At 33.4% G+C, this 20,167-nt stretch overlaps 1 protein-coding gene across 3 annotated transcripts in view; it reads left to right on the top strand.

Moving 5' to 3' along the window:
• The window catches only part of SLC38A9 (solute carrier family 38 member 9), a gene marked incomplete at both ends in the record, with an annotated part of 43,954 nt that overhangs the window by 3,488 nt on the left and 20,299 nt on the right, over positions 1–20,167 (top strand). Inside the window, 7 exons of one of the 3 annotated variants that reach the window (XM_084234162.1) lie at positions 9,493–9,625; positions 11,264–11,385; positions 11,495–11,558; positions 11,793–11,886; positions 13,150–13,320; positions 15,654–15,713; positions 17,623–17,817. In XM_084234162.1, the coding sequence (XP_084090288.1) occupies positions 9,493–9,625; positions 11,264–11,385; positions 11,495–11,558; positions 11,793–11,886; positions 13,150–13,320; positions 15,654–15,713; positions 17,623–17,817 (839 nt within the window). Of the gene's footprint in view, positions 1–9,492; positions 9,626–11,263; positions 11,386–11,494; positions 11,559–11,792; positions 11,887–13,149; positions 13,321–15,653; positions 15,714–17,622; positions 17,818–20,167 lie in introns of those variants that run through there. The other 2 variants (XM_084234164.1, XM_084234163.1) reach the window with 2 other exon arrangements.

Raw genomic sequence — 20,167 nt, 5'->3', positions numbered from 1 at the left:
GCTCTAGTGAATTCTCTCACCCTCCTGTGTCTCTGACTGTACCCAGTGCTTGTATAAATAAATAAATAAATCTTTAAAAAAAAAGAAAAATCTTTAAAAAAATCTTTAAAAAAAAAAATCTTTAAAAAAAAAAAAAAAGCCTGTACTCTATATAGTGCCATCATATAGAGTACAGGCAATGTTTTTAGAACATTTTTGGTATATTTTCTCCTTGCCTTCTTTTCTGTGATTTGAAGGCAAAACTCCTTGCCTTCTTTTCTGTGATTTCATGAGCTCAGGTAGTGTATACAACCTAATATGCTGCTTTTACAACTTAAATTTATGTTACATGTTACTTCCGCAACTTACTCCTTAGTTGTCTGCCTATCTAACCTGCTTCTCTCTCCTATGCTTCTGCCCCTTCTTTTCTATTTCTTTCCAACCTTCTTCTTTTCCTTCTTTGTCAGTGACATTCAGTAAATTCCTTTTGTATTCTACACACTTGCTTCAACACAGCCCCTGTGGGGCTCTAGGGAAGGAGCAAAAGAAAGGAGCACCATGACAAGGGATTATAAGTATTATTTATATACATATATATACACACACACATATATACATGCATACATGTATGTATTTTTTTTACTTAGTACTTATTTTTCAACAGGGAAAACATTGATTTAACTTATTTTTCAACAGGGGAAACATTGCTTTATTACTAAGAACCCTATGGGATTATATTGGCATAAGTGACTATACTGTAGGATCTGGCTGAGCACAGCCAGGAGTAGAATATGGCCATTTGTAGTACTGAAGGTGCTTTATATAGTTCTCTGCAGGTACTTTGTTAAGAAAATTTATTGTGACAGTTTTGACTGAGGTTGAAGTTCCTTTGTTTGGTTTTTATTCTATTTTTAATCTGTAGGAGGTAGATTTTCTCAGCTATTAAGCTGAATGAGGCTTAGGGACATTGGTTAAAAACATTTCTAAAGGAAAAACCAGTTCTCGTGCTCCCTGACATAGATCTGATAAGAGCATGAAAACTTCTCCCTTTTTATCACTTTTGCCCATCAAGAAGGGAACTGAAAGCTTCACCTCCAACTGAGTCCCTAAGGGGACTTTTGAATGTCTAGGACTGGAGTTAGCACAATTTTTCTCTAAAGGGACAGATTAATAAATATTTTAGACTTCGGGGGTAATGCACTTTGCCACTGTGTGATAGAAACAGCCATAGATGATATAAAGTCATATGGTCCTGACTGTGTTCCAATGAAACTATTTATGAAAGCAGATCATGGACCAGATTTGTCTTATTCAGCCATATTTATCAACCCCTGGTTTTAAAGGAAGGTCTCTAAGTACTCAGGTGTAAACAGCTATTGAGACTGGTACTTCCTGCTGCTGTGACTCCTATGGATACCTCTTGCCTTGTTTCTTTTTTTTTTAAAGATTTATTTATTTATGTATATAAAAACTGGGGTATGGGCCAGAGCTGTGGGGGGTGAGAGGATTCACAGAGACAGAGTGGGGAACAGAACAGGCAAATTGTCTGAGGTACACTGCTGAGGGGAGCAGCGGGCGAGACAGGAGAGGTCTGTTGTGCCATTTGGGTTGTTCCCCGGCCAGCTGGGGATCGAACTTGTGCTGCAGTGGCTGCGGATAGCTTCACAGGTTGCGTCTTAACCCCTTGCGCCACCAGGGAGGGCCCCCTTGCCTTGTTTCTGAAGGAGTTAATTTCATTTGCCTTAATGTCACTCCATCTCCACAATTGCTTCTAATAAAAATGTTTTCATCAAATCTGTTCTAATCAAAATGCCCTTTTGGACAACAAAACAATTTCTGGTGTGTCTCCAAGCCTCAGGCCCTTGAAGCAAACCTAGAGTACTTAGTCAGGGTCATCCAAGGACTTCAGCTGCCATAAACTCACGGGACAGTGACTGAGGCTAACAATGATATATAAAGGGGAATTACCAGGTTTCAAGCTGTAGTTAAAAAAAAAGTTACAATAAAAATTATCCTTAAGCATCACTGAAATGCCCCCCATTCTTTTCATGTTAAGAATTCTTTCTAAACATTTTAAGTAAATCCATATTTAAATGTATCATAATTTAACAGTACTTAAATATTAATTTTACAATTTTAATTATTTTAAATAATGTGATAGCAGCTTTCTACATACCATATATATCCATATTTTTATTTACTTCTAATAATCTCAAAATAATCTCTATTATTAGAATAAAGGATATGAACACAATTAAGCCTTTATAGGTGTAGCCAAATTATTTTCTAGAAAGGTTGTACCAACATATACTGTTACCAGCAATGTGTGAAAGTTCTTTTTTCAAAATTTCCTTTCTAATATTGTTTCTTTTCTTTTTTTCCTCAAATATCTCATATTTTGTTTATGAAACTTTGGTACATGTGAAAGATAATTAATAGGAGTCACCTGGCGGGACAGATTTCACACTGGGCTCTTGCTTTTATCATTCTATTCTCTTATCCCAGGATTGGTATGTTGAGTAACACGCCATAACCAAGAGTAGATTCTGGTTAGGTTACCACAATATTTTCCTTCTATGTTGAAAATATAGCTATCTTCACTTGAATCACCAGTTTGAGTAGACCATTCTTTATAAGCATATTTCTAGTGGGCAAGGCAGAAGTTGCTGTAGCCCATTTGCCTTTTTTATTTTTTTTTAAAGATTTGTTTATTTATACAAACACTGGGTACAGTCAGAAGTGTGGGAGGGTGAGGAATTCACAGAGCCAGAGCGGGGAACAGAACAGGCAGACCGGCGAAATACACTGCTGAGGGGAGCAGCGGGCACGGTAGGAGAGGTCTGCGGGCCATATGGGACCCTCGCCAGCGGCCAGGGAGGGATCTAACCAGCTTTGCAGAGGCTGCAGGCAGCTTTGCAACCCAGCGCTCAACTGTTATGCCACTGGGGAGGCCCCCATTTGCCTTTATTGAGATAAACCAGGGTGAGGTTTCTAAGGCTTGATGTGAAGTGTCTTTTTTTAAGTAATAGAAATAAGAATCGCACTATTTTTCTTTGGTGATATGTTCATAGAGGAGGTTTTGGTTTTGTGTTTTCAATTTCTAGATAACTGAGTTAATTTAACAAAGCAATTTTATTGTTCATTTAAAGAATTACATGTATATCAAAAACAAGATTTATCTCAATATATATACTGATGAATTTTTTACTTTCTTTCATTACCTTTTTAGTTTTTAGGGAAAGGAAATTTTAGTTAAAATGCTGGCCTGACATTTTTCTTCTTTTCCACTATTTTCTTTTAATGGGAAAAAAGTTACGAAACTGGAATTTTATTTGTTTTCCAGAAATTCTTTTGGTAGAATTGTGTAAGAAGGGAAGTATTCATTGACATGACATTGCAGGCTGAAACCTTATAATTAAAACAGCTCTTTATTTCAAATTATTCAGTTAATAATTCTCAGTTTATAGCACTTAAGTAAATTGAGACGATTTGTGATTTATTTGTGACATTCTTATAAGTGGATAGAAGGAGGAGTTGCGTGGAGAACTCTGCCGTCGTGGGTATTTTTCCCACATTCCTAATCTTTCTTGTGGAAGGGTGTCCCACTTAGAGTTGCTTTTTCTGGATTGAAAATTCATGGTGGTGGTAGTGTTATTGATTTATTAATCAGCCCAGAGAAAAACTGAAGAACTATTATGTTGACATTTACTCACAGGTACTTAAAATGTGGTTTGAAATGTTCCTGATATTCATATCATTCTTAAGTCTTCATGATAGTGTTGATACTGAAAATAAAACAAAAAAGCCTTTGCATTTCTGTTATTGATATTTTTTAGAAATAAAAAAGAAATTATATGTTTTTATCACTGTAGAATAAAATAATTTTATAGATTTTTAAAAACCCAAAGTTAAAAATTGGTGAATTCCATTGAAGGAATTTTGAAATTCATTCTTAGCAGCGTTTGTATTTAAGATATATAGTCCTGAGTATTAATATTCAAGTCACGTTTTTTTTTCATATAGTGTTAATGAAGATCATTACTTTCAGATAAGTAACAACTCTCCTAAAGTAAGGAACCTATAACTTTCAACCAGGTGTTCATTCACATTTACTTTCTTCTATGCTAAGCGAAATAAGTCAAAAGGAAAAAGAGAAATATTAGATAGTTTCACTTATATATGGAATATAGAGAAACCAAACAAAAGGTCCAGAAAAAGACAAAACTTGCAAGCTGACCATAGATCTGAGACATACAGCAGTGGAGGGGGAGGGAAAGACGTCAGAACAGAGGAAGGAAGAGCACAGGGAACTGTGGTGATGGATCACGGGTGCTGTCGTGGTAGGAAAACTACAGAGACTGCACCTGAGGGGAGAAATCAAATACTGTCCAAAAATCAACAACAATGTAAGAAAATAAATTTTAAAAAATTGCTTTTTTTCATCATACTCCCCTTATCTGATAAAAAATAATGAAATACAATCTAAAAAATTGGAACTGCCTGTGCATGTGTGTGCATGTGTGTATTCATTCGCTGATTAAGTACATATATATTTGTACTTTATGTATTTATAAAATGTATAATTATAAGATAGAATATTAACTTCAAATTTTACTTATTAGCAGTGCATTAAACCATTTGCTTTCACTTCATAAACTATGTCAGTAACAATTAAATATGCTTATTAACTCTGAAAAAAATCTTATAAAATGTTGCCACACAGTAATTCACATATATTTCAAGTTCATGCCAATCTCATCCAACAATTATGTAGAAGTTTTTGTTGAAATGTGCGTGGTATATTTTCATTCTCTTTGATATCACTCAATTCTTACATTTAGTGATTACAGTGCTAGTTTGTATATATGGTTATCTGTGCTATTTTTACCCCAAAAATATCAGTGTTTTTTGTTCATTTAATACTGTTAATTTGGAAACAGTCAGTAACTTGGTTCATGTTTCTTGCATAGTTCTCTCCATTCTTTCTCGCCCAATCTTTATTCTCCTTTGTTCCTGACATCCTTACCACTCAATTCTAGCAGTTATCCCCTAGACACACACACACAAAAACATATGTGCACACACACACACGCATACACACACACTCTAACACCAGGCGGAGGAGTGGAAGGGAAGGGAAACATTCATTTCAAGATAGTCTTTAGAAGGTAGCTACTCTCTCTGCTAGTCGAAGGGAGTGCAGTTAATAAACAGAACCATCCTTCCTAGGTTAATTAGGAGAGAAATCAAAGTGCTTCTGGCCAGAATGAAGGAGCAACCCAGCTGGTCTGACGTATCCATTGCAGGAGCACTAAATATTTAAGGTCCCATTGGAAGGTACCCTGAGCAGGATACAAAGGGGAAAGAAGCATTAATTTAATTCTAATAATTTACATTAGAATTAAAACATTTTAATTTTCTGTTTTATTTGATGCCTCTTGATGTTTGAAAATTTCATATTTGAAATATGTTTAATTTCACATGTTTAATTTCTCTGATTTTTAAACATTTTAAACTCTGAACAGTTAATAGTGAAAATACTAATATTATATGTAGACCACATGGACTAAATGCCAAGATACTAGTGTTGTCATTTGCTTCATGTTTATGACTTATGGCTTTGATTTATTTTATGTTTAATAATAGATTCAAAGATTCATTATCACCCCACTGAAACTGCTTGTATCAAAGTCACCAAGTAATGACTTTTTATTAATCAGTCCTCATAATCTACTGAAGTATATTATATCCTAGGTTCGCTATCTTTTTCATTGTTTAATTGTTTGGAAAAATGCCTAATACTTAATTGGCACTATATAGGCTCAGTCTTTGAAGATAGTGAAGTTGGAGTATAGAGTTGTAGGGCTTTTGTGAAAGAGGATGGTTGGTTGTGTAGGTATCAGAGGAAGTGTTGAAAAACATTTCAGCAAGCCATATGTTACCAGTGTTTTTCTTGTAACAGCAGAGAATTTCTACATACACTGTCTTGATTAATTTTTTTGTCTTCTTTATTGAGAAGTTGCCTAGCAGACGTACAGTGTTTTGCAAGCTGGGAGAAATAAGTATTATGGTACTCGTTATTTTGAATGTTTATTTGCATGAGATTTTTCAAATACTTGGTTTCTTTTTCACTTTTTAACAGTACTCCAATCTAGCAGGTGTTTGAGTCCTTCAGCTTTTATAGGGATGTAAATAAAGTCACATAAAATGAAGTTTTAAGTCAATATCTTCATATTTGCACATGAACCTTCTTGACTCTTAGAATTGTTATTAAATTTCAGAAAAGCATTAACTGGTCAGTAGAAGGGTGGAGACAGATTTAAAAGCCAAAAATTTTTAAGGAATTTAAGGAGTGGAACTTAGAAAAGGTGTTAGATAGAAATAAGGTTTCTCTGTTTATGAGTGTATTAAATATAGACTTTTGAGCCACATTTTAAAATATTTTTAAATTTTTGCTGAATGTTAAAAGCATTTCTTCTGTAGCATGACCATAAATATTTATACAGTGAGACAAATAGAATTTCTTCTACATGAATTATCATAATTTGTTTTCAGTGTGGCACAGTTTAGCTACATTTCAAACAGGAAATAACATTGATAAGGACCAGTCATGTGAAAATATTCAAAAGTAAACATCCAAGTTTCAAATTCTTTATTCTGAAAATTGTTCTATGTAGAGTATTAAAGAGTGTTTACAGATCCAGCTGAAGTTTATATATTTGTTTGTTTTCTCAGATGAAGCTTTAAGCATGTTTCTGTTACAATTCTGTTAATTAACTGTTAATTCAGTTAAAATATCCTATCATATATTTTAAAAAAGAATCTGTTTTGCGAAGATTCCAAAATATTTGTTTGAGCAGGCACTCAGCATCTTGATGAAAACTGTTGGAATAGAAAAAATTTGAATCATTCTGCTCTCAGAGTAATCAAGCCAATTAAACTGGTACAGTTAAGAGTTCTGTAACAGGCAAGGAGTCAAGAAATTTAGCAATTCCTACCTAGACTGTTTTTCAGCAGACTTTCATACCAAGTCAGTAGTTGATATTAATGCCATTGAATTTTCAGAATAAAAAGTTATAGGTAGAACATCTGTATCAAGTTCTATGAGTATCACTTTTGGTAATCCATGATTAGCTTCGATCTCTGTTTTGTGGTGTTATTAAAGCTGTAATTCTCTCTTGAATTTCCTGGGGCATCATTCTTGCAAAATAAGAAGGGATGTCCTATAGAATCTGACCCCAGGTATGATTAAACTGTCCCCGAGATATGAATATTTTTACATTGTCTTCTAATACTAGGTATCACAGTAGTTATGTAGAATACCACAATGCTTTGTGAGCATTGATAGTTGCCTAAGGTTACCACATTTATAAATGAGGATATATTATTCAACCTCTGACCTTTTCATTTTCTTTCTCTTCTAGTTCATTGTTCACATATAGGAACACAACAGATTTTGTGCATTGATTTTGTAGCCTGCCACTTACACTGTACTGCTTTAATGTTTCAGTTGTTTTTTTTAGTGATATCGTTAGGGTTTTCTATGTATGTTATGTCATCTACAAATGCAATAGTTTCACTTCTTTTCCAATCTGGATTCCTTTTATATCTTTCTCTTGCCTAATTGCACTAGCTAACACTTCCAATACTGTATTGAATAATAGTTGTGATAATGGACATCCTCATCTTATACCTGATCTTGGAGGGAAAACATTCAGTTTTCACTATTGAATATCTTAACTGTGCATTTGACATACATGGCTTTTATTATATTGAGGAATGTTTCTTCTACCCCTGTTTTTTCTTTAGTGCATTATCATAAATGGATTCTGGATTTTGTCAAATGCCTGTTCTGCATCTATTATTATGATCATATGATTTTTGCCTTTCCTTTTATTCTTATGGTAAATTATTGATGGATTTTTGGATGTTGAACCATCTTTATATTCCTGGAATAAATCCTACTTGGTCATGATATGTGATCCTTTTTATGTATTGTTGAATTTGACTTGCTAAGATTCTGTTGAGGATTTTTGCATCTATGTTCATCAGGGATATTGGTCTGTATCTTTCTCTTTTTTGTAATGTCTTTGTCTGCTTTTGGTATCAGAGTAATGTTGGCCTCATAAAATGCATTTGAAAGCATTTTCTCTTCTTCAGTTTTTGGGAAACATTTGAGAAGAATGTATATTAGTTGATCTTTGACGGTTTGGTGGAGCTCACTAGTAAAATCACCTACCTCTGGTCTTTTGCTTTTTGATTGCTATTTCAATTTCTTTCTTGTAATTCATCTACTCGGGTTTTCTGTTTCTTCCTTCTACAGTCTGGGAAGATTGTATCCTTCAAGAACTTGTCCATTGCTTCTAGGTTATCCATTTTATTGTCATAAACATATTTGTAGATTCTCCTGTGATTCTCTGTATTTCTGAGATGTCTGGTATACACCCATTTTTCTAATATCATAGTTACTTGGAATATTAGCAAAAATTAACATTTCGATCTCTCGATTTTTTTTTTAAGTGCTTCTTTCAGAACTGTCAGTGTAAAGGAGTTATGTAGAACCGATGATAAATATCTTGGCTTTTCCCCCTTCTTTATGTGATTCTGTATGTCATTGTGACTTCAAGGGATCTGAGAATCAGCAGAGGAATACAATCCTTTCATGCAGTTCTGCCTGCTCTTCCCATGTTGGATAGTTTATCAGTGGAAGTTTGAATAAGGAGCTGAAGGAGTTTATGACTGAAAATGATGAGTGAAAACCAGAATCTACAGTTGATTGGACACAGCTATAGGAAGGACATATGTGTCTGTATACATATATATATAATTTATATATTTTTTATATTTTATATATAACTTATAAAAATATATATTTTATATATTTATTTATTATATATTATATATATATTATAGCATAATAGATATGTTACCAAAAGTCCAGAAAAGCTGAATGAGGAAATTATCTGCGGTTTCTTTTGAGTTTCATTTGATAATACTTTGGGTAAGTCTTACAAGGGAGATGGCTCAGGTTACTAATCCTTAGCACAGGACCCAAGAAATGAGAATATTCTTTATTGTGGGAAGTAACTTTGACTCATAAAGGAGTAGAGACTCTTCAGTATAAGAACGCTTTTGTCCATAATTTCTCTGATTTGGTGCCAAAAGCTTGTTGAGAGAATATTCAAAGCGGTGCCTGTATAAGTTATTGTTGAAAATTGACAGCTGCTATATTTCTTGTTAATAGCTAGTTGAAGCACTTTCTGTTATGTCTCTTCTATTGCTAAGATTTAAAAAGTGTGTTTAAATTAAAAGTATTATGTGAGAAAAGCTTTGTTCTGTGGATTAGATAATACTTCTTTTGTGACATTTTTTTCCCCACCAAAAGTGAGAAGTGAATGCCTTGCCTTGATACATCCCATTTCTAATGGAGGACAAGAAGTTATTTTCTCCAATGGCTCACTTCCAGAATTTCTGGCTGAACGTTCTTTGTCAAGTGTATATTCCCTTCTCTAGGCCTTTCTATATAGAGCCCACAAACATCGTCAGTGTGAATAATGTCATTCAGAGGGTTAGTGACCAGGCTTCTGCCATGAACAAGAGGATTCATTACTACAGCCGACTCACTGCTCCTACAGACAAGGCACTGGTAAGAGGCAAAGCATTGCTAATTGTCTGAAGTTAAGTTGAAATGAACAGTGAACAATATAGCCAGGACAACTCCCAGTGTTTGAACTTTTTGCTGGACATCTTCCAAGGAGAGCATCATGGAAAGTCAGAGATAGTAACTAATACATGTCTTAGGCTAGTTCATTCTTATCTAACCTGGCATGTTGACAACAACCAGATTTGTTAGATTAAATTCTGCCAATCCCCAATCCTAAAAGTTTTCAAGCCTTAGGTCAATGATTAATATAAATAATGAGATTCTCTTACTCTGCTCCATTTTCAAGCTTGAAACTACAAAGGAAAAATGTTTTTTAGAAATTTTCTGCATGAGTAGGAAACTAAAATATATACATAAATATATATATTTTCCTATTTAATGATGTTTTTTAATAGATCAAAAATAAGGGCCAAAAAAAAAATTAAAAAAATTTTTAAAAAAAGAAAAAATAAGGGCCAAAGGGCGGATACTAAACATTTTAGGCTTTGCAGGTCTATAATACTGACACATAGTCTTCTTCACTTATGTGCTATGGCCATTAAAAATATGAAACAATTCTTAACATAAGAAATGTTTAAAAATCATTTGAAGGTCAGATTTGGCTGATGGGCCATGGATTGACTCTTGGCTTTCTAAAATCTATTTTTATTTTAGGATAAAAAATATAAGTTATTTAGTTGCTTTGAGAATTACCACATATGAGATACTCAGACACTTGAAAGGTAAAGATAAATAGAAATATTCTAGAAGAAAAAAAGATTTTTAGTAGTTATTAATGATAAAAAGGGAGAAAGAAACCAGCATTCATTAAATGTTTTAAAAAATATTCTTTTTTTTTTAACCTTAGGCAGTTTTAATTCCTCTATCTTCTGCTTCAATGCATTTAAAATATTTTTATTATTTTAAATATTTATTTAAATATTTATTATTTATAATGTATTTATTATTCCTTTCTTTACCGCAGTGACTTCTCAGTTCTTTAGTTTGATTTCCTTACCTGCCTCTTTGCTAAAACTACCCTCAACTAAGAGTTCAGTAACTACTGGATTCTTAAAATTCCCCTCACATAAAACCCAAGTATCCTCTATTTAGAATCGCTTACTCTTAGTCTTGCTGACTTTTCTTCCTCCTTTCTAAAGAAAAAAAAAGAAATATATTTTGACAGTTACTTATTTTAAGAATTTATCTCATTTCAGGTGAACAGTTTATAGTTTTTAAACTCTTGCTCCTTTAGTTCTTCATTTACATTTGAAAAAGAGTGCTTGTATCCACTCTTCAGTATACAGTATGCACAGGGATCAGACTGTTTATTTGTTCATGGTGTTTAGAAATGTTTGGCATGTGTTTCTTGCTGTTTTCTATGGGCTAGACTCCTCTACCTATAAACCAGTGTTTCTTGCCCAAGTACATCTCAGGCTCCATGGGATGAATCTATAGTTGGTTTTCTCCTACCACCCATAAGTTGAAATTATTTTGTTGAGTTTGACAGCATGGAATTTATTATGATATAGAATTATATGTAGAAAACAGGTACCATTATATATAGAAAACATCCTACTTTGCATCCTACATTTTTTGGTGCTAACATTTCTGTTTCTTTTTTTTTTTTTTTTTTACCAGATTGCCCCAGATCATGTAGTTCCAGCTCCAGAAGAGTGCTATGTATATAGTCCATTAGGTTCTGCCTATAAACTTCAAAGTTACACTGAAGGCTATGGTAAAAATAGCAGTTTAGTAACCATGTAAGTAAAGTACTTTTTTGTACCATAACTTAAATTATATGTGAATGAAGATTATGGATTATTTTTGTCTTAATTAAAATGTTTGATGAGTCAAACTCCTTGTTTTCAGTTTTATGATTTGGAATACCATGATGGGAACATCTATACTAAGTATTCCTTGGGGCATAAAACAGGTAATATAATTTTTTGGTACACTTTATCTGATTTTTTTCCCCTTTTTTTGGTATTGTAAGTTTTTTAATAGTTTTTAATAAATTTACATATAATTTAGTAAAGAAAATAGAGGATTATATATAATTTTCCATTCATTCTCAAGTTTTATCATAATTGTTTGGTATAACAATATGGTTGGATGTGAATTTACTCTAATATGATGATATATGTTCTATACTTTTATTTTTAAACAGGCTGGATTTACTACTGGATTATGTGTCATCTTGCTGATGGGCCTTTTAACACTTTATTGCTGCTACAGAGTAGTGAAATCACGTTCTATGATCTGTAAGAATTTACCACAGTTAAAACAGATTGGTTTAGTGATGTGGGTATTAATAGGTATTTCCTTTTGAGGTAGATCACTAATGTATACATTACAGGTATATGAACTATTTGTATCTAAAGATTTCCCTCTCTAATTCATAGTATTCTGCTAACTACTACATTAATGAATTAGTGGCTGCCTTTGAAATTTACAAAGGCTGGGCATTCTTTGCAGGTTGTATTCCTTGATGCTAATTTCCTTATAAGAATAATTTTTCAAAATCATATTTTTGAATAAGGTCTTTGCTAGAACTAAATTAAGAATTGATTCTTATCAAATAATGGTGATTTTTTTGACCTGCCAATAGACCTAAATTTTAGAAAATTATCACTAGAAAAATAAGAAAATATAAACAATGTAACTTAGTAATGAATTTTCAGAGTTATACCAGTGTACTCCCTCCATTCATCTCTATATTCTGGATTAGGGAAATGCCTTTGTAGAGTGTTTTTAAATAGTTTAGGACCTATATAGACATAAATTATATTTTTGACTCTTAGCAAGTATCAATCAATAGTCTTTGCTTCTCCTTCAATTTTTTTTTTCTGTCTCTCCTAAGTACCTGGTATATTTTCTCTTAATTTTATTATTTATTCATATCCATTCCCCATTTATCTGCAAATTACTTGGTGCTCTTATCAATCTACTTAGTTCTTTATATGATGTAGACATTAGCCCTTTCTCTATTATTTCTTGTCAATTTCTTTCCCATTCAGCATTTGAATGGCTTTTGTATTATATGAGTTTGTTTATATCTGCCTGTCTTTTCCACTATAATTTGTATTTCTTCAGTTCTTTCAGGTTCTGTTTTTCACATTGTCTTCTAACTGTTTTGTTTGTTTAATCTTTAAGTTCTTAACTCATTTGTGTGAAGTTTAATTGGCATGTAGTATAAAGACTCAAGAAATTTGAGTATGCCAAATATTATTGGATAATGTCTTGTGTCTTACTGAGGATTTTATCGAGCCTTTGCTTTTATTAATTATAAAATATTATGACTCATTTATTTCTCAGATTACCTATACTCTTTCATTAACATAACATTTTTATGTGTGTGTTCTATAATGTTATAATTATTATTTCATAATGTGGTCTAATATCTGACAATAGAACACCCATAATCTTTTGCTAAAATAGTTTGAGTAAATTTGGGGAACACAAATTATAAATATGGAATATATGATTAACATCTAATTTTATTCTTGTCTTTTATTTTTGTCTAGCATCAGTGGATACCAGTACCTGGGAATATCCAGAAGTCTGCAGACATTATTTTGGCTCCTTTGGACAATGGTCAAGTCTCCTTTTCTCCTTGGTATCTCTTATTGGAGCAATGGTAGTTTATTGGGTCCTTATGTCTAATTTTCTTTTCAATACTGGAAAGTTTATTTTCAGTGAGTATCCATATCATGTGCTTGCTTAACAAAGCTACTTTTAGATATAAAACTCATGTTTTGTTTCTGTCTTAAATTCTGGATTTGGAGTAATAATATAAAAAATATTATTTATAATTCTGAAAAATATACTTGATTCAGTTTATTTGATTATAATCGCAAATATTTGTGTGTTGATTTCCAAAAACTGATTTTTAAATAAATAATAATCCTTCAAATTCTCTATGTAAAATATGTTGTAATAGTTAAATCACTCTTTTATTCTAGGATAAACTTAATTACTTACTTTATTACTTAAGATATTTTAAACTTCATACTGGATTCAGTTTACTTCATTAAGGGGTGTGGCTAATATTTTATTTAGGACTTCTACATCTTTGCATAAGAGAGACTGGCATGTAGTTATTCTCATACCATCCCTGTTGAGCCGTTGTATATTAAGGCTAGTGTAACAAATTATCATGAACTGTTTGTCTTAAAACAAAGATATTTATTCTCTCTCAGTCCTTGAGACTAGAAGTCCAAAATTGAAGTGTTAGTAGGACTCTCTCTTTTAAGCCTCTAGGAAAGAATCATTCCATGTCTTTTCTTAACTTCTGGTGGTTGGTGGAAATCCTTAGCACTCCTTGGCTTATAGCTGCATCATTCCAATTCCTGCTTCTTTTCACATGGCCATCTCCCCTCAATGTGTCTGTGTCCTAATTTCCCTTTTATTACTATGTACACCAGTCATTGAATGTAGGGTCTAAGCGAATTCAGTATGACCTTATCTTAACTTCATTATATCTGTAAAGACCCTATTTCCAAATAAGGTCACATTCTAAGGTTCCTGGTAGACATGGATTTGGGGAGACACTGTTCAATCCAGTGTACTTGTGGTTTCAAGCTGTTACTTGCCTTTATGTAAATCTTTGGCATCAGGAATTACATAAAATTAATAACTTCCAATCTTAAGTCCCTAATAATCTTTGAAGATAACTATTATGTAAAACCTAGAGCACTAAACTACTTTTATCTTGAATAGTGAAGGTGAATAACTCACATATTTAATTTGCTTTACCACCTTAAAATCTAACCAATCAGGGCCTCCCTGGTGGCGCAGCGGCTGATCGCTGAGTTGCAAAGCTGCCCCCAACCTCTGCAGCGCTGGTTCGATCCCCGGCTGCCCGACGAGGGTCCCACATGGTGCGCAGACCTCTCCTGCCGCCCACTGCTCCCCTCAGCAGTGTATTTCGTCTGTCTGCCTGTTCTGTTTCCCGCTCTGGCTCTGGTGAAGTCTCTCACCCTCCAGCACTTCTGACTCTATCCAGTGCTTGTATAAATAAATAAATAAATCTTAAAAAAAAAAATATCTAACCAATCATTGGACCTCCCCGGTGGCGCAGTGGTTGAGCGCTGGAAGCTGCCCGCAGCCTCTGCAGTGCCGGTTCGATCCCCGGCTGCTCCCCGGCCACCGGACATGGCACGCAGACCTCTCCTGCCGCCCGCTGCTCCCCTCAGCAGTGTACTTCGGTCCTTCTGCTGCTCTGCTCCCCTCTCTGGCTCTGGTGAATTCTCTCACCCTCCCGCGCTTCTGACTGTACCCAGTGCGTGTATAAATAAAATAAATAAATCTTTAAAAAAAAAAATCTAACCAATCATTTTTACCATCTTATGTTTCAGACATTAAATATATTTATTTAATGCTTGCTATGGTTATAAAAAGTGAACATTAAACAAAATTAAGTAAATTCCCCCAGGCTTTTACTAGGAAAAAAAGATACATTCTTTTATTTTTACAGAATGTGAATCCTCGGGTATCTGTATATGCTTTTTAGTTTGCTACTTCCTTTATTGTAACAGTGATGCTTGTGAGCAGTAATTACTGTAGAGCCTTTGGTTTATAAATGCATGTACCCTACTTAGTAAAAACTTTAAGTGATTTCCCAACTAAGGTGGTTGTTTTATTTTCTACTTTTGTGAGCTTTAGAATTTAACTCTATGTAAGATGTAACTATATGTATATAAATTACAGAGTATATATGGAAAAAATTGTATATATTATCTTTATTCCAGAGATTTTAACTAAATTCAGACTCCAGGGGAGATTTTTTGGAAAAATCCTCATTCGTTAAAAAATTGTCAATAGTGGGATTATGAAACCAATAATAATAATAGTTCTGTAAGTGAGAGAAATGAATAAAGTGAAGCAGTGATAACTATAAAGTACTGTAATCTTGACTCCATGTATTTGATAATATAATCACACAGTAGATCTTAAAAGATTTTTATAGATAAGAAACTATATAAGCTGATTGACTTAATATCTTTCTTTATTTTTCCTTAATTTTTAGATTTTATTCATCACATTAATGACACAGATGCTATACTAAGTACCAATGATAGCAACCCTGGTAAGTAGTTTGCCTCTTAAAGTTTAGCTTGTTTCTTTAATCCCTTAGTTGTTTCAAAGAAGATATTAAGATAGAACCTGTGACTATTTTAGTTAAATGAATAGCATAGAATCATTAACATTATGCTAATTTAGCAATTATTAAATGGTTGCTAGTCTGTGTTTTTAAAAAAACTCCACAAAAGGTTGTGACACTGTGAACTAAACAAAATTTAATCCATGTTCTACAGTTCACAATTTTAGCTTATGTCTATAATATCCTCATTTGCCTATGAGTAATTAGTAAAGTATTTTCAAAGACCTATATTGCTGCTTAATGTTTTGGGAGTTTAGAAGCCTATTTCTCAATTTGTTAATTTAGTTTAAACATTTATTATTTTAGTTACTAATATTTAAGATACACAAACCTGTACCATATAGAACAGTTAATTTCCTAATAGTGAATGAAGATTAGTAAATATGGAAAAATAACTTGAAGATTTGGCTAAAAAATAATTTTAATTTCTTAGAAAAGCTTCCTTTAATTAATTATTAAAAATAAACTTGTGTGGCTGATATCAATTGATGAAAATAGTTCATTAATATTTAATAGGATTTCTCTAGTAGGGAGTCAGCTCGCCATTGAGTTTATATATATATATCACAATTACACTGATGATTTGGAGAATACCATCAAAAAAGTCCATTTACTTTGCATAGTGATATCTTATGTTGTTTCCAGCACTTCTTAATTCTTCTGTTTATTTTGTGTGCTAAATAGTGAGATTATGGAATAATTCATTTCATTGAATGTAAAAAATTATACTAACATTTATTGAGTACTTACTGTTCTCAATAATAGTTGCACTTTTATCTCCACTTTCTAGATGCAGAAACCAAGACACAGAGAAGTTAGTGATTTGTATAAGGCCCCAAAACTATTAAGTGACAGTCTGGATTCATTATTCAGTCAGTTGACTTCCATAGCCTGTGCTCTTTTCCACTGTATTTTTTAGGACTAGAAAAATTCAAGTTAATTTACGTCTGTCCAGCATAGAAGGGAAAAATACATGTTAAATTTCTAACAAAGAGAAAAGGATATTAAAACTAAGTGCTTGACTTGGTGACATGCCAAATAATGGATAGAGAATAAAATCTGAAAAAGAACTTATAATGATATTTATTACTTTTCTTTTTGACTAGGGATGAGTGTGTTGGTTGCTTAGTGTATTTTTCAAGAGTTCTTTACAAAGAAAAAATTAGTAACAGAAATTAATTATTAACAAAAATTATGAAACTAAAAACAGTGAAAATGAGTTTTGTTCTAATAATTGCCACTGACAGATTGGTGTTAGGTAAAATACATTTTTCTCACTTCCCAATACTCTGGATACCATCTGGAATCTTAAGATGGTATTAAGTATGATAAACTTCCAGGAGAATTGCTCTGGAATGCAGGAATTCAAGATTCTTAAGTTATAAGTAATAATTAGGTTTTGTCAATACTATGGCAGCTGTTTCAAGGAAGTTTGCTTTTTTATTCCAAACCCATATATTTTATTTATTATCAGAAGAAACCTATTGTTTGGCCTTTATATGGATTATTAGCAAAACAAACAATTACCCTGAGTAATATTTATATTATTGCATAGATGATGCCATTTAGCCCAATTTTTTTCTCTAGTAATGGATATTTGGTGAGATATTTTTGTAATATCCAGTAGAAATCAAGAAAATATTCCTCTAAGAATCCCCCACTTTTAATTATTTATAGGTAAAATATTCTTGATGTTTCTAACTCTGTATTTTTTTTAATGTAGAGACTTAGTAGTTATGATAAATATTGAGATTGGTAGAGCAAATGTAAGTCTCTGAAGGAGTCATTTTTTTGTTCTTGTGTTCTTCTCTAATCTGATGGTTTCCTCTTGCAGTGATTTGCCCGAGTGCTGGGAGTGGTGGCCATCCTGACAACAGCTCCATGATTTTCTATGCCAATGACACAGAACTCCAACAGTTTGAAAAGTGGTGGAATAAGTCCAGGACTGTGCCCTTTTACCTTGTAGGACTCCTCCTCCCACTTCTCAATTTCAAATCACCTTCATTTTTTTCAAAATTTAATATCCTAGGTAAGCTGGCAGCATATGTGATACATTCTCTGTGTAGTGGAGTATGAGCTGGCTTCTGTGAAAATGTGGTCTGGCTGGGGAGCTAGTTCTCTTCCAGGCCTATTCACCAATGCTGAATTTGTTTACTCATATGTTACCTTGCCTTTTGATTTTCTTTATGAAGTTTGCCACAGACAAGAATTACCATTTCAACTCCAATTCCATTTTGCTTTTTATATAGGAGTATTGGGTTTCCCATTCTATTGTTACTGAATCTGCTCTTCCTCATTTCCCTTAAGGGCACAACTAGAGAAAATAGACTAAAATTTCAGGAGTGATCCAAATTGGATATTATAGGAACTCTCAATTCTGAGAGCTGGAAACATTACAACTTACTAGAGGAAACTATGGGTTCTTTTTTCCCCCCACAGAATTACAACCTGACTTTCAACCTGGGATATCATTCTCTAGCTCAAGCTCCTTAAGTTTATTTTACTTGCATTCTCTTTCTCAGTGTATTTTTCCTTCTTGGAACACTATTGTCACCTTAAAGGAACAGATTTCTTTCTGTGAGATCTGTTTTTCAGAAATCTTAGAAATTTCTGAATCACTAAAGGAATGTTTTGACCCTATCTTCTTTTAGAACACTGAGTCTTAAGATGACAAAAGGAACCCTAATGAATGCCCAGATTTGGTTAACTAGAGACAAAGATATCATTCATAAAGAATTGATAACCCTAGGGCCTTCCTGCTGGCCTCAGGATTAAGTCTCAGCCCTATCACCACTACAGCCCGATTCAATCTTTTCAGGAAGCTAACCCACATATGGCACAGCAGACCTCTCCTGTCTCACGCGTTGTTCCCCTTAGCCGTGTATTTCAGTAAATCCGCCTGTTCTGCTCCCCACTCTGTCTTTGGTGAATCCTTTCACTCCCTGCACCTCTGACCTGTAGCCCAGTTCTTCTATGCTTAAGTAAATAAATCAGTCTTCAAAAAAATAAAGGATAACCCCAAATCCAACATAGGATTTTACCTTTTCCCTATAGATATGACCTCTTGGTGGACAGCCAAGAATATAAAATAATTAGTTTATTCATCACATCAAGGAGGTGGCTTTGGGTTTCCAGAAGACCAAAGAAAGAGGTGAGAACACAATTAGCCCTCTGAATTTGCAGATTCCACATAAGTGGATTGAACCAACCACAGATGGAAAATACATACTGAGTGGCTAGGTCTACAATAGATGCATCTGTACTGAACATATCTAGACTTTTCTTGTCATTATTCTACAAACAATGTAGTATGACAACTACATAGCATTTACCTTGTAGTAGGTATTATAAATAATCTAGAGATGACTTAAAGTATATGGCAGGATGTGTGTAGGTTATATGCAAATATTACACTATTTTATATAAAAGAGTTGAGCATCTATGGACTTCAGTATCCTCGTAGTGGTGAAGATTGGGAGTTAGTCTAAGGGGGATTTGGAACCAATCCCTCATGGATACAAAGGGATTATGGTATTTCTCTATACCTTTCCACCTAGCAGCAGGATTCACTGTAAGGCTGCCACAAATAAATACAGAAAATGAAGAGTGGTGGTTATATTGACTTTGGCTACTTTTTTCATGCTTTCTGAATCTGTTAATCTCTAAATCCACAGAAGAGCTTATATAGCTCATTTGTGGTTTCCTGATTTGTTTGCTGTCTTTCTTACATAACAGACCTTTAAAAGTTAGTTTATAAATTTGTGGAGAATTTACTCAGTTGCATAAGAAATCCCCAAACTTCTAACCAGGTTGAATCTTCTCTACCTCCTTAAGTATATTCTGTTTTTGTCCTTTTTCTTGGTACTTTCCCGTTATTTTAAAATTATAACTTCTTTAAAGGAATTAGCATCTAATTACTCTAGCCACCTTCCTGGATTTCTGCTCCAAAATAACTGAATTTAATTCCTTAAATGGACTACTCCTCTAACTTCTAGTGTATATATTTGCTTACTATACTGTATAGGTTCCAAGATTACATTTTCCCATTCTCCTGCCACCGAATGTCCAATCACTATACACCACTAACCATTTGGTCTTTTCTGCTGATTCCTTTCTATTGTCAGGGCCCACCAGGCTTATTTTTCTTTATGTTCTATAAATAAGTAAAATCATATGGTATTGGTCTTTCTCCTTCACACTGATTTCCCTTAGCATAATCCTCTTGAGATCAGTCCATGTAGTCTCAGATGGCTTAATTTCATCCTTTTCTATGGATGAGTAATGTTCCATTGCGGATGTATACCACATCTTTTTTATCTACTTGCTACTCATTGGGCACCTGGGTTGTTTCCATATCATAGCCATTGTGTATAGACTAC

This window comes from Talpa europaea (genome assembly GCF_964194135.1).
Source record: "Talpa europaea genome assembly, chromosome: 5".
NCBI lineage: Eukaryota > Metazoa > Chordata > Mammalia > Eulipotyphla > Talpidae > Talpa > Talpa europaea.
The sequence above is the reverse complement of the archived record's forward strand: the minus strand, read 5'-3'. Positions and strand labels throughout refer to the sequence as shown.